Source organism: Pristis pectinata, chromosome 11 (assembly GCF_009764475.1).
Source record: "Pristis pectinata isolate sPriPec2 chromosome 11, sPriPec2.1.pri, whole genome shotgun sequence".
Lineage (NCBI taxonomy): Eukaryota > Metazoa > Chordata > Chondrichthyes > Rhinopristiformes > Pristidae > Pristis > Pristis pectinata.
This window is the reverse complement of record NC_067415.1, coordinates 43794896-43808984: the sequence shown is the minus strand read 5'-3', so window position 1 is coordinate 43808984 and position 14089 is coordinate 43794896. Positions and strand designations below refer to the sequence as shown.

General features: G+C 37.9%; 1 protein-coding gene across 3 annotated transcripts in view; it reads right to left on the bottom strand.

The window, feature by feature from the left end:
- ccdc83 (coiled-coil domain containing 83) overlaps nt 1-14089 on the bottom strand; it is a 32614-nt gene that overhangs the window by 10921 nt on the left and 7604 nt on the right. For all 3 annotated transcript variants that reach the window (XM_052025999.1, XM_052026000.1, XM_052026001.1), the window contains exons 3-7: nt 11158-11242; nt 10171-10339; nt 5666-5833; nt 4551-4642; nt 2268-2336 (exon numbers count right to left, since the gene is read on the bottom strand). In XM_052025999.1, coding sequence (XP_051881959.1) covers nt 2268-2336; nt 4551-4642; nt 5666-5833; nt 10171-10339; nt 11158-11242 — 583 coding nt within the window. The remainder of the gene's footprint in view (nt 1-2267; nt 2337-4550; nt 4643-5665; nt 5834-10170; nt 10340-11157; nt 11243-14089) is intronic.

Here is a 14089-nt window from a genome sequence, read left to right as displayed (position 1 = left end):
CTTAATGATGTCCTTCCTAGAACAGGGTGACCAAAACTGTGCATAATACTCCAAGTGTGGCCTCACCAACATCTTGACCAACTACAACATAATATCACCAGCTCCTATACTCAGTGCCTTGACTGATGAAGGCCAACTTGCCAAATGCTTTGCGAGGGCCTTTGAGCTTGGTGCTCAGGTGACTGAAGAACAACTACTAATGGCCAGCTAAAATGCATGAATGTTTCTTGAATGAAAATGTAGACTTTCTAGTCTATGACTATGTGAAAGCAGGAGGGAGATGAGAGGGACTCGGATAAACACAGAGATACAGTATGCTTCCAATGCAAGCAAACAAACAAAAAAAAACAAAGAAAATTGTTTCTCAACATATCAATGTATGAGCTAGGCTGGGAGATTAGGGATACCTGTGCAGCATCCTGGTAAACCTCTTCTGCACCCTTTCTGCAGTATCCACATCCTTCCTACGACGGGGCGACCAGAATTGCACACAATACTCCAAGTACAGTCTGACTAAAGTTTTATACAACTGCACCATAACACCCCTACCAATAAAGGCAAGCATGACATATACCACCTTTACCACCTTAGCCACTTGCGTAGCCACTTTCAGTGAACTATGGACCTGGACCCCAAGATCCCTTTGTACCTCAATGCTATTAAGGGGCCTACCATTAACTGTATACTTTCTCCTTTCATGGCATCATGCTTGGCACAGACATCATAGACCGAAGGGCCTTTTCCTGTGCTATACTGCTCCATGTTCTAAAGAAGGTAGTTGAGGCAGAGGCAAAATCCTTGTCAAAGGGGCAGGAGATAGAGCTTCAGCAAAGGGACTTCCAGAGCTTGGGGCTTAGGTGATGGGAGGCACAACTACTTATGGCTAAACAAAATGCATGAATGTTTCAGTGCTCCAAAACTGTTCAAGTCCCTAACACCCAAGGTCCCACCCTGTTGACAGCTTATCAAGGACAGAGAGGTGGTGAGTAACCGCTGGAGAGTTCGTCTCAAAGGACTCTACAACCAAGTTTCTGTCCTTGATGCAAGAGTCCTTGCCTCCATCTAGCAGCATACTAGGTGGTCTTGTTCCCGGCTCAGATCAACGAGAAGTTGAAAAGGCTGCATGATAACTGAGAAACAAGAAGTCTCGGAAGCAGAGACAGTGGCTTGCAACAGTCATTTTGATATCACTTGCCCAAAATTGATGCCTATTTTATTTGAAGGAATCAGGACCCTCCTAGAACTGTTGCAGGGGAAGTTGGGATACCCACCATCTAAGTAGGTTCTCTGTTCTCTGTGATTGCTTGCACCCTCTTCTCTTTCTTGCTGTTGATCTCTTCAGACACCCTAACTTCCTTGACAAATGATTTTTTCCTTCCTGCATGCTACCTACCTCAACCTCTTCTTCTAAAGTCACATTGACAGAATTCACCTCTCAACAATCATGTCTCCTACCATCTCCCCCACCACTGCCTAATCCCAACTCCTCATAGCAGTCTGCTGCCTAACTGATTTTCTCGGCATCATCTCTGCAATTGTAGGAGCTTTTGGATAACGTGCCTTTACACGAGGTTTAAAGTGAATATCTGGTTCCATCATGCAGTTTCCAGCAAATTTACTTTTATTAACATTTTATTTATTCAATATTATGTCAGAATGGCAGATTGGCTATTATCCAAATGATCTCTAGTCCAAACTATTTTTGCAATGTGGATCTACATACAATAAATACCCTGTTATTTAGAGAACAGTTATCTGGGAAGCTATTTAAATAAATCTTTAAATGATTCTGTACAAGTAATAAGTCTATTTAGTGCCCAAAGAATAGCAAATGGAGCTTTACTTTGTGCAATCATTAGTGAACTCCCATAATTCTAACTACTTAAATGAGGGATTATATTTGCAACACAAGTAGATGGGTATACGACATTATCTTGAGGAACAACCGTCGCACTGGGACCGAGATAATTGGCTCCCAACAACCACAGTTATCAGTCTTTGTGATAGTTGAGATTCTGCCCAAATTCTCATACACTCAAGTGAATCAGCACACTTGAACAGCATTCAGGAAATGAAAGTATCTTAGAAAGCAGATGATCACTTGATTGGCACTGCTGCAAACAGACTCAAAAGTAAATATTTTAATTAAAGTGAAATCATCAATACACAAAAGATCAGTCTGTATTCAATGGTTTTGCACTTGTCATTGGAACATTCAAATTGAAGCATGTAATATGCAGTAGGAAAATCCAGCCAGATTTCTATACCTCTTTCTTCAGCCATTCATTTTCTTTCACTTCTTGTCGACTGTGTCTTCCCATATAACTTATAGCTTTCTGTGAAATAACATTTTTGAAAAGAATTACATTGTGTACGTGGTGCAGAGGCATTGATAATGTAATATAGAGCAAGCTACTGGTGACCAGCAGGAGAACAAACAGCTACTGCAAAAACTGGATAAATGGAGACAACAAAGTAAAACAACAGGGATGGATTGTTTTGGGACATTACAGGGTATTCAAAGGGAAGTTATTGGAATGAGCTTGGATTCTTGAATCTAACAGGTGTCTGGAGACACACAACAAGCTTTTTACTGCAAGTAGACCTCAGACAGTGTATCCTGAGCTCCAGCTCTGGGATGCCCTGAGTAACTTTGATACCAAGTGTAAAAAAACTTAATAGCTTTTAAAATGTCTTTGATGGTAAGAGGCATTTAAAACTACTAATAATACATTAGAGCAATTTAAAAAGTTATTTAAATCATTGAAACTTAAAAAAAAATTAAAACGAGGGCTGGCCACTCAGAACCAATATTTCTTTGGGAGTGGATGCTCAGGTGCCAGCTGATGCCTGAGTTCTACATGGTCAGGATCACTGCAGGAGGATAACCTAGTGCTGGGCCTGGGCAACAGCATGCACCTGGGCAGGATTCTTACTGACATTAAAAGGGCCCTTTGAGATTGCATTAAACAACTGTTAGAGGCACAAAGATCTGTAAGATTTTTTTGAATTACCATTGCCACCATGGTTCCTCTCCCACATTTTACTGTTGTTAGAGATAGGCACAAGATTGTAAACTTAAGGGATTTCCATATCAAGTTGTTGCTGTGAAGGACAGTGTTTTCTGAGGGTGCACACAGTAGTGTCTATCTGCCTGACTTAAGGGAATAGGAAATGTTGGTTGTCTGAAGTAAAAGTGTTGCTTTTTATAGTTCTTCCCTCCCCCCCCCCCCCAAAACAACAACCCCTTCCCACAATCTGCCCTTGTATGTTGTAATACAGTGTTGGCAACACTATTGCTGATCCTCATTTAAAAATAATGGCCAGTGAACATTTACGGGATTTGTGCTAGTGCAGAATGTGTGTTTAAGTTATTACTAAGGTTAGTTCTGAGTGATGGATTGAAAAAGTTAGAAAATTTAAGTTATTGTACAATGATTTGATTATGTAAGAATGATACTTTATTATAGAAGTGATAGCCTGTAAATTATTCTAGGGCTATTTTCAACATTAAAGTTATTGCAAAAGTTGAAGGAAATTGGTTACCACAGTTTGGAGCCAGCTGCCTCTGCTAGTTACAGGTAATTGTAAATGGAAGGCTGATGTCAAACCAGCTACAAATTTGGGTGAATTGAGAGGGGAAAGGATGGAATAGAGAAAGTAATGGAGACAAGGGAAGAGCTCATGTTCTTTCTGGTTTCAGTGGAAGAATTTTAAACAAATTTTTACACTTGGAGTTGAAGGCTGCATGGCCTGCTAAATATACCTTAACTGATTCTTGATGCAGTCCTTCTACAGACATTAGGCCTCTAATTCACTGGTGTAGGCATATTAATGCCCATTTTAGACTTTCCTAGCATAGCTGGGTGAAAAAAAAATCAGCAAATTTAACAGTGGGACCATAGCCTACACTGTGCCCATTTTATGTCCAATAACTAATCAGAATTGTTAAATGATATCAATACATGTAAAAATTAAAGTTGCTGAATAGAATTCTTAGCAGAAAGGATATTCTAACAACACATAATGGGACTATTTTTTCTATTTTTTTAAAAATTTGGCTGTAAAAGCTTTCCGTTAGGTTTTCATTACAATTAGGGTCACTTACTAAGTTTATTAAAGGAAAATAATAAATAGATTTGAATTTGATTTATCAATTTTATGTTTGTAATCTTGTTATATGTCAGGTAACTTGCACTAATATTATGAATTTGCCTTGTGGCATAGACAAAAGTAATTCATCATATTAGTGTAAGTTACCTGTATATACAGTATGACATTGTGATTAAAACCTGAGTATAGGGCACTTCTGAATGATAATGTTTTAGAGCTCCTTGAATCATTACCAACATCCACGTGACATGTGAAATTAAATTTTCCAGTTTAAGTAAAGATCAGATAATAGTAAGATAGCAGACTCCTGGATATTGTGTGTTCTGCTCATTTTCACCATTACTATCAGATTTTAGAAATTAAGCTTTTGCTGTAGGATAACTGCAATTTTCAGTGGCAAAAGAAAAACAGAATTATGAATTAAACATTTCAGTCACCTGTGTAGCGTTTGCCTTTTTTTCATCCATTTGCTCCTTTGCTAATTTATCAGTTTCTTCTTTTACCCTTTCCAAGGCTCTATGAAAGTGATCTTTCAAGGCAGACAAAACACAAAGGTGAAAAAAAAATCACAGCTGCCCCAATAATTTCAAGAACATTAGAAGCACAGTGTTAAAGCAGACAGCTCAAATAGATTTTATATTCAGTCCTTGATGTCCTGAGTTGGTAAATGTCACCTTGGATAACAAATGCTGCAATTAGCTTTCCAGCATTGAGGCTTAGCAACTGACATTCCTCTCCATCTCTAATCATTTACCATTCTTAAACATGAAAAATGATTTGCTAGTCTGGATTGCTTAGGGTAACTCCTATTTATGAAACCATTCATTATCTGAAGTCAAATCTTTAAGAACAAAATTGCAACATGGAAACAATCTAATATTCACTTGACAAATTGTAGCAAATGGGGAAGAGTGAAATATTAGATGGGATCTACACAGTAAGAGGAAGTTTTAACTGTTTATCTTTATAAGTACAGAAAAACTCTGTTAATCAGACATACTTGGGACTTTGGTGGTGCCAGACTAGCACATTTTCTGGACTGTTAGATCTTATTCTTATTGATAATCCAACAAGTTTTTAAATTCACTTTTTCCAAAAATAAAGATGTTATACAATAGAATGACAAATGTTCCAGTGAACCCAGCAAGTTACCAGAATCATTGGAAAAGGTTCTGGTAAATTCCAAGGGAAGGCAAAAAACAGAACCAGGTAAGTTTCAAGAGAGAGTGGCAAACAGAACCAGAGGAACCAGGGCCCTGGTGAGCAGAAAGGGAGTGTAGGAAACATTACCTGGTGAACCAGGTGCCAAACCATCGGAATTTCTGAATAGTCTTAGTGTATTATCAGGGTTTTATTGTTGCTAGATTATCAGGCCTAGATGAAATGTGCCAAGCTTACTAAAAGACAGAAGGGAGGAAATTGTGGAGGCTCTAATCATCATTTCTCATTCCTCTGACTGAGAGAAAGGTACAACAAGATTGGAGGATTGCTAGTGTCATATTGTTTGAAAAAGGATGAAATTAGAGGTTAGTTAGTTGTAGTAAATTACTACCTTCCATCTCACTGAAACTTCTGACCATCTCGAGGAGTTCATTTTCCCGATGCTCAATAATTTTACCATGTTCAACACTTCCAATGTTTTTGTATTCTAGCCAATACTCTTTCACTTCTGTCGCCTTCAGGATATCTTGCTCCACACTGGCCGTATAGGTCATTATGTCTACTCCAAACAGAAAAATTCACACAACATTGATAAGAATTTTAAACACGTTCAGCAATATAATGTGGAGTTATAATTGATCTCTTAATGCAAAGCTTTTCTGAAATGGCCTCCCATTCTTCATTTAGAATGCCTGTCCCATATCAAGTCATGTCTTCATCACACTTATCCTCGCATACTGAGCCTTGATCCCTCAATGTCTCAGATTCAAATTTCCCATTGTTCCATTGCTGTTTCCCAATCACTACAAGTCCCATTGTATTAGGTGCTCCTCTATCTTTTTGTTTTAAATGCACTTTCCCATCTTTGTCTCACAATTAGCATTCTTCAGTCGCACTGGACCCTTTTCCTCTAAAGCACAAATCATTTGGCTTGTCCAATACAGTTTCCTCTTTTATACTTAAAAACCCACCTCTGAGTAAGTTTTTGGTAAACCTCAAATAGTTCCTTTATGTGAAACACTTTGAAAGCCTTTGTAGTTCAAGATGTTAATACAAGTGTTTTTTTTAAATGGAACTTCTTACTTAATGGAATATTTTACATCAAAGCTGATGTTATATCACAAACAGGAAAAGGCTGGTTATCTGAAATTGAATTCAATATTCAACAATGAGGGTTGCAATACATCTAGATAGAAGATAAAGTGCTGTTCCTTGAGTTTATGTCAGGCTTTGTAAATATAGTGTAGGATGCCTAAAATATCTTTCAGTGTGGGAGTGGGATGGCAAATTAAAGTGATGGTCAGCTGGACACTCAGGATGACTCTTGCATAATGAGTGATGTTTTGCCAAGTGATCACCCAGTGTGTGTTTGATTTCTCTAATGTAAAATAAAATAGATCAAAAGCACTGAACACATTACACTAAATTGGAAAAGGGCAAGTGAATTTCTGATGAACAAGCATTCATTTTCCTTTTAGATTGCAATGAAAACTTCCTATCACAGACATTCCCTTTGTTCCCTCCACCCCTTCCCTTTGCAAATAACACATTTGTTCTCTCACTTTTCTGATGAAGGATTATTGACCTGAAACAGCAACTCTGTTTTTCTCTCCAGAGATGCTGTCTAACTTGCTGAATCTCCCTAGCATTTTTGTTTTTATTTTGTATTTCCAGCATTTGCAGTGTTTTGCTTTTCACATACAGTTGTCATGCTTATTTAATTCCAAGCTTTTATAGTGGGATAGAGAGATTTTGGGAAACAAATTAATTCCCCATTTACTAAATGGCTATATCATGGAAATGAAAACAAGTTTTCTATCTACAGTTCTCCTGATCTTGGGTGTGTATTCATAGCAAATTCTTAATTGAAAATCCATTGGATTCTTCACAATAAAGTTATGCAAAACTCCTTTAGCTAACCTTGTATTTGACTACAGCATGTTTTGGTTAGCGATCAGAAGAACCTCCATGAGAAATAAGAGATGGCTGTTACCTGAAATTGTGGAATTCATTGAGATGGTCATGCTTATGGAAATGTAATAATTCAATATGTGTTTGCTTTCCCCAGAGGAGAATGTACGATGAAAATGCTGTGTTTTTCAGTTAGAAAGTAAGTTTGGAGTGTGAACAGTCGTAACAAAGTAGGAAAAACCAAGCATACATGTCTTGAATTTGCACTGCAATGTTGTTCCAAACACATGTGCAAGATTAGTTAAGCTAACCCAAGAAGAAAATGAATGCCAGAAAACGACAATATGAAGGTCATTCCCAGCAACGTATCCAAGTGGTCTAGTAGCAGGTAAAGCATTCATCAGCCACCTCAATGAAACTATATGCTGAAAGTCCGTGACTGATAAAACAAGTTAATCATGTGGAAATGTATTGCAGTAGTATTGCCAGTAAATAATGGAATACAGTAAAATTCCATTGATCTTGCCTGCTCAGCACTTTAGTGGTGCCAGATTTTTCTGGACTATTGGTTGTTATTCTGATCAATACGCTAAAACTCTCAATTCACTTTCTTTTAAGATGTTGCACAATACACAATAAAAGAATAAAATGTCTAGTGAATTTGGTTAGTTTAAAGGGGCACAAAAACCAGGGGTCCGGAGTGTTAGAGGAAATGTGGAACCAGGATCCCAGTGTAGTAGAGGGAGTGTGGGAAACAGCACCCATTGAGCCACATGCCAAACCATTAGGATTTCAGACCAATCGGATAGTGGATTAGAATCATACAGGATGGAAACAGGTCCTTCGGCCCAACCCGTCCATGCTGACTGTTGTCCAGTGAGCTAGTCCCATCAGCTCATGTTTGGCCCTTAGCCCGCTAAACCTCTCCTATCCATGTACTCATCAAGATAGCTTTTATAATGTTGCTAATGTGCCCACCTCAACCACTATATCTGGCAGCTCATTCCAAATACACACCATCTCTTGCATGCTCCTATGTCCTTTTAAATCTCTTACCTCTGATCTTAAACCTATGCCCTCTTGTTTTTAGCACCCCCTCCCTGGGAAAAAGACTGTGCTTTCATTCTGTCTATGCCCCTCAATCTCCCATGTTCCAGGGAATAAAGTCCTAGTCTGTGCAACCTCTCCTTGTAACTCAAGACCCCAAGTCCAGGCAACATCCTGGTAAATCTTTTCTGCACTCTTTCTAGTTTAATAACATCTTTCCTATGACAGGGTGACCAAAACTGTACACAATACTCCAAGTACAGTCTCACCAACATCTTCTACAACTGCAATGCAAAATCCCAACTCCTATCCCCAATACCCTTACTGATGAAGGCCAGTGTGCCAAACACCATCTTCACCATCCTATCTACCTGTGACACCACTTTCAGTGAACAATGCACTTGCACTCCTCGGTCCCTCTGTTCCACAACACTGCCCAGGGCTCTACCGTTCATTGTACAAGTCCTACCCTGGTTTGATCTCCCAACATGCAATACCTCACATTATTCTGGACTGAAAGCCATTTGCCTATCTTCAATCCACATACCTAGCTAATCAAAATTGCCCTGCACTTTTTCATAACTTTCTACACTATCTACACCACCACTTATTTTAGGATTATTGCTGTATTTGGGAGTCTTGCTGTATTTTACTTGGAGTCTGTTTACATTTTCCTACATTTGCATGTCAGCGACCTTGCATTGAAGATTTACTAGTCATGTTTCAAGATGCCAAATTAACTTACATTTGAATGATCTTATTTTGGACAGTCCAAACTGCATTAACAGTTACACAAGCTAAACTTGTACATTCACATCCAAATTGTTTATATAAATTACAAACAATAGTGGCACACCACCAGTCGCAGGCCTCCAGTCCGAGAAACAACCCTCAACCATCAGTCTCTGCTTCCTACCACTGAGTCAATTATGAATCCAATCCGCTATCTCCCATTGGGTCCCATGCGACCTAACCTTCCAGACTAGCCTGCCAAGACAGACCTCATCGAAGGCCTTGCTAAAGTCCAAATAGGTAACAACTGCTGGCCTACCCTCATCTACCCTCTTGGTTATCTCCTTGAACTCCAAAAGATTTGTCAGACACAACTTCCCACGCACAAAGCCGTGCTGATTGTCCTGAATTAGATCTGTCTCTCCAAATGTTGGTTGATCCTGTCCCTCAGAATCCCCTCCAGCAATTTATTGCAGTTTACTTATTGAAATTTATTGAAGTTTTACTATACTGTAATACACTTATACTTGCAATTGTCAATTTTAACCTTATTATGATAGATACAGTTGATGCATTGTGTTCGTCTTCAGATATGATGTGTGTCCTGTAGCTGTACTGCACTTTGTTCTGATAATGACCAGTTTAGCTTGTGTAACTGTTAATGCAATTTGGACTGTCCAAAATAAGATCATTCAAATGTAAGTTAATTTGGCATCTTAAAACATGACTAGTAAATCTTCAATGCAAGGTCACTGACATGCAAATGTAGGAAAATGTAAACAGACTCCAAGTAAAATACAGCAAGACTCCCCTTTCAGGAGAGTTTCACTTTGCTTCCCTTGTATCACAACAGGTCCTAATTTTGGTTTCTGGAATTGATCTTTCATTATAACTACAGCATTGGTATAAATGGTTGCCACTGATAAAACAAGCAATACAATACAACAACATCTACATGCCAAGATTACTATTAAATACAGGAAGATGACGACACCAACAACAGCAGCAGCATTTGTTCCTAATATCTGCCAAAACAGATTCTGCTTGGAGAACAGAAAAATTAAAATTGAACACTGTATAAGAACCAAGAATGGACAGGTGAATTCTTCAGCACAAATGCAGATGAAGATACATGCACACCCTATTTCACCTCACCTGTATGTAGGTAGATGTAAAAAACTTTTTCAGAAGTGTGACAACTAATACCTTGCACTTGCTGTTCATTTTGTCTAATTAGCTCAATATTTTCTCTCATGGTCTGTTCTACTTGTTCAGTGCTGATTAACTCTTTGTGTTCCAGTTCTCTGTCTTGCTCCTTGGCCAATTTAAATAGATTCTTGATGTGTTCCTTTTGTTCTTTCTTCAACTGTTCATTCTTAAGAAAATCAGAAAAGTCAAATATTTAAGAGCATTAGTACAGCACACATGAAAATGGATTTTCTTCCTCTTTGTGCATTAATTGTATCAAATATAGACAACATCACTCCAAAATCAATTTTAAGTTTAATTACAAGAATAAAGTCTCCATCACAGAAATAATGAAAGCAAGTTTAGGATGACATAGTAACCTGTTCATGCAATTAGATTGGATGCGAGCTGATGCCACTTAATTATGCATACAGTAAATGTAAATCTGAGACTGAAAAAATACTATGCTTTAAAAATAAAATATACAAATAACACCTCACAAGTTAATATTGCATTAGTGGCACATAGGCATTTGGGTGCCATCAATAAAGCCTCAACTGATGGATGGCATTTTTGACAGTGCAGTCCTCTCTCAGTAATGCATAAGATTTCTGTGCTCATATTTCTGGACTGAGACTTGATCCCATAACTTGTGACTCAGGAGTGAGGGGGCTATGAACTAAGCCATATTTGCAACAAAACATAATTAGATGCAAGGCAAGGGGAAAACCAGTGAAATCTCAATTTCTCCCTATTTATGAGTTTAAGCCAAATCAAAGAATACCAGTCTTAAAAGGTTAAACTTTTTGCCATACTATTAACCTTGGCAATACTATATGAATATTTAGATTAGTTTATGATCTCTCACTGTAAACAATAGCCATAAGGTACAAATCTAAATTGAAAGAGGCTGCAACTGATCACCAAACCAAATTATGCAGAGATAATTGTCAGAATATTGATATTCTAGGCCATACTTTTTTTAAACTTGTGACAGTGCCTTACTCGTTCTCTGTATCGTGCGTTCATTTCTTCAAGCTGTTTTAATTCATTTGTGGATTTTTCAATAGCTGTCTCCTTTATCTGAAATCTAAGAACAATATTAAAATGTAACAAACCAAGGGTTATTGATCAACATTTAATTTTTTTTCCCCTAAAGTAGCATTGGTATTAAATATTAAAGATAGCTAAGATTACAATAATCACACATGGAGCCTTGTAAAAGAGAATTATCTGATCTCATTTACAAGAATAAATTCCAGAAGAAAAGCTAAAATACCATGTTAAAAATTCCTTACTCTTTAATATTTCACTAATGATAAACAATGTTATACCCAGTTAAAGCAGCAAATAAAAAAGATCCAGTAATGAAGAAGTAATTTACAAGCATGATGCAGAACAGCAATTTTTCTTTATAATAGTGCTTTTAAATAAGTCCTAAAATGTAATCATCTAAAGACTGGCACCAAGTTAAAGAGAAATTTATTAGAAATAGTGGGAAAATATAGGTTGGAAGACTGGTTTTAAATCTGGAAAAATAAAGGTTTAAGGAACTTGGCTGCCAGTGGTGGAGTGGAGACAGGACACACAAGAAGCCAGAGCTCGAGGTGAACAGAATTCTTTCCATTTTGTAGCAAAAGGGTGAAACTGTTAAACTGAAGGTATTGGGGGAATCAACTGAAGTCAACAAGCACAGGGAGGAGGGGAAGTAGACCTAGTGTGGATTAATAAAGAGATGTAAGAATTTTGAATGAACTTATTTGCAGAGAATGGATGGTGGGAGACCATCTAAAAGATTTTGGTGGTAGCACAACACAAAACAGGTTTCAGCTACAGATGGGTTGATGCAGAAGTTCATCATTGGTGATGTTATGGAAGTAGAAAGGTTATGTAATTAGTTGTGAATTCAACCTGAGCTAAGCACATGAAGATTGCAGACATTCAGCCAGAGATAGTGGCCAGGATGTGGGATGTAATCAGTGACAAGGATATAAAATTTGCAGCAGAAAAAGATACTGGCTCTTTTGATCTTCAAAATACTTAAAAGGAGTGACATCAATACAAATACTTCTGTGATAAAATACAAATAATAAATTTCTTACAAATCAAAAAAGGTACAACTAAATGTCCAATTATGTAAATAAAGCTGTGCCTCAATTTATTCATGAATGCTACCATTTGAAAATACCTAAAGTGAGGATTTAAGGATTAAGTGAGAAAATCTAGAGATTGAGTCAATCTCAGATGTTATTAATACTAGTGATTAATGCAACTACACAAGTTATTTCCTCTTTACAGCCATGGTATATCTCTACCACTAAGTGATTTGTGACAACAGGGATGAAGGAGTTACACAAGAGACAGCATTTGAAATCTGAAGAGGTGTTGCACAGAACTTAATTTAATTTCTTTCATTGATGAATGACCATTATCACAACTAAGGGCTAAAGTGCTAATGTGTGCTAGATTTTCCAATCAGATACTTTGGACAGAAACAAAGGCCTTATTTCCACATACATCCAGCTAACATTCCCACCGAAAACTCTGATGTCACTTCACATTCATCCTTAAAACCTCACCCCATTGTGGTTTCTAGATAACATTTCAGGTGAATTTTGGGTGTCAGACAGCGAGTCGCTTGCCACTCACCACCCCATCAACTTTTTTGGTAATGTTACTGAATGTCAAGGCTTAAATTCTCTCCCAACTGGTTCCATCTGCCCCTCATTCCTCACTTATTTGGTTCCACTTATCACATCAGATTTCAGCATCTGCAGTGTCTTGTTTCCACTTATCACCTTCCAGCCTCCCCCTTCTCCCCCCAACTGCCCTCTTTTCTTTCCTTATCTGTCTCTACCCATCATGCCCCACCACCAACTCCTGACTCCACCTCCCCCTCCTGCCCCCATCTGCCCATCATCTGCCCAGAGATTTCCACCTATTGCCTGCCCCTGCCTCACCCTTCCCACTCGCCTCTTTATACTAGCTATCTCCCCTATACACTCCCAGTCCTAATGTCTCATCAGGGGCTGCTTCACCCATTGAGTTCCCCCAGCTGTTTGTTTTATTGACTTACAAGACAAGGTTGGTCTGCAACTGAAAACAATGAAATGGTTTTATCTGGCTTATTTATCACTACATATGAATGAATGTGAATTTAATAGAAATCATAGTATCATCTTCCATTCCACAAAATGGAATAGTAAAGGAGCTCAAACAAAAATCAATGAGGCTCAGTAAGAATTTTTTTTTTAAAACTATATTTCGCACTCTGTGCCTGATTTTACATCAAGTATTCTTTCACCATTTATACTCCATCTTCAATGTGATTGTTAAGGAGATAAACAACTTCTTGCCCTGTTTTAGTCAAGTCCCAAAGTCCCTTAAAGAGGTGCAGCCCTGAAATGAATCTCCTGTTAGAGAAAATTCAAGTTCAAAAATCCCACAGCTGGCCTTTGGGTAAACACCATTATGTTCATTCATTGTTAAGATCAAAATCTGGCTCAATGAATCATATATAATGGATTGTCAGCATTCCATGACATAGCATTTGTCACTTAAATGTGACAAGGTCTCAAATGAAGGCCAAGTATCCCTCAAGGGCTGGATAAAGGAAGCGTCACTCTTCTACTCTGAATGTAATGGGGCTTTCAAGTGAAAAATAATTATTACTTAGCATGAAACAGTTGATACTTATAGCAACCACAGCCGATATCTAGATTCACTACCTTGTAGAATACAAGCTAGCCAGGAAAATAAAATTCTGTCTTTAATGTCTTTCTCGAAATACTTCTACTTGCATCACAATCTTATTCAGTTGGGTGTCACAGATAATATAATTGAGATTTTTACTGCATCTTTTACCATAAACTACCGATGTGCCCAATTGTAAACTTTCCAGATTCTTGAAATTTCTGGTTAAATTTACAGAGCAGCC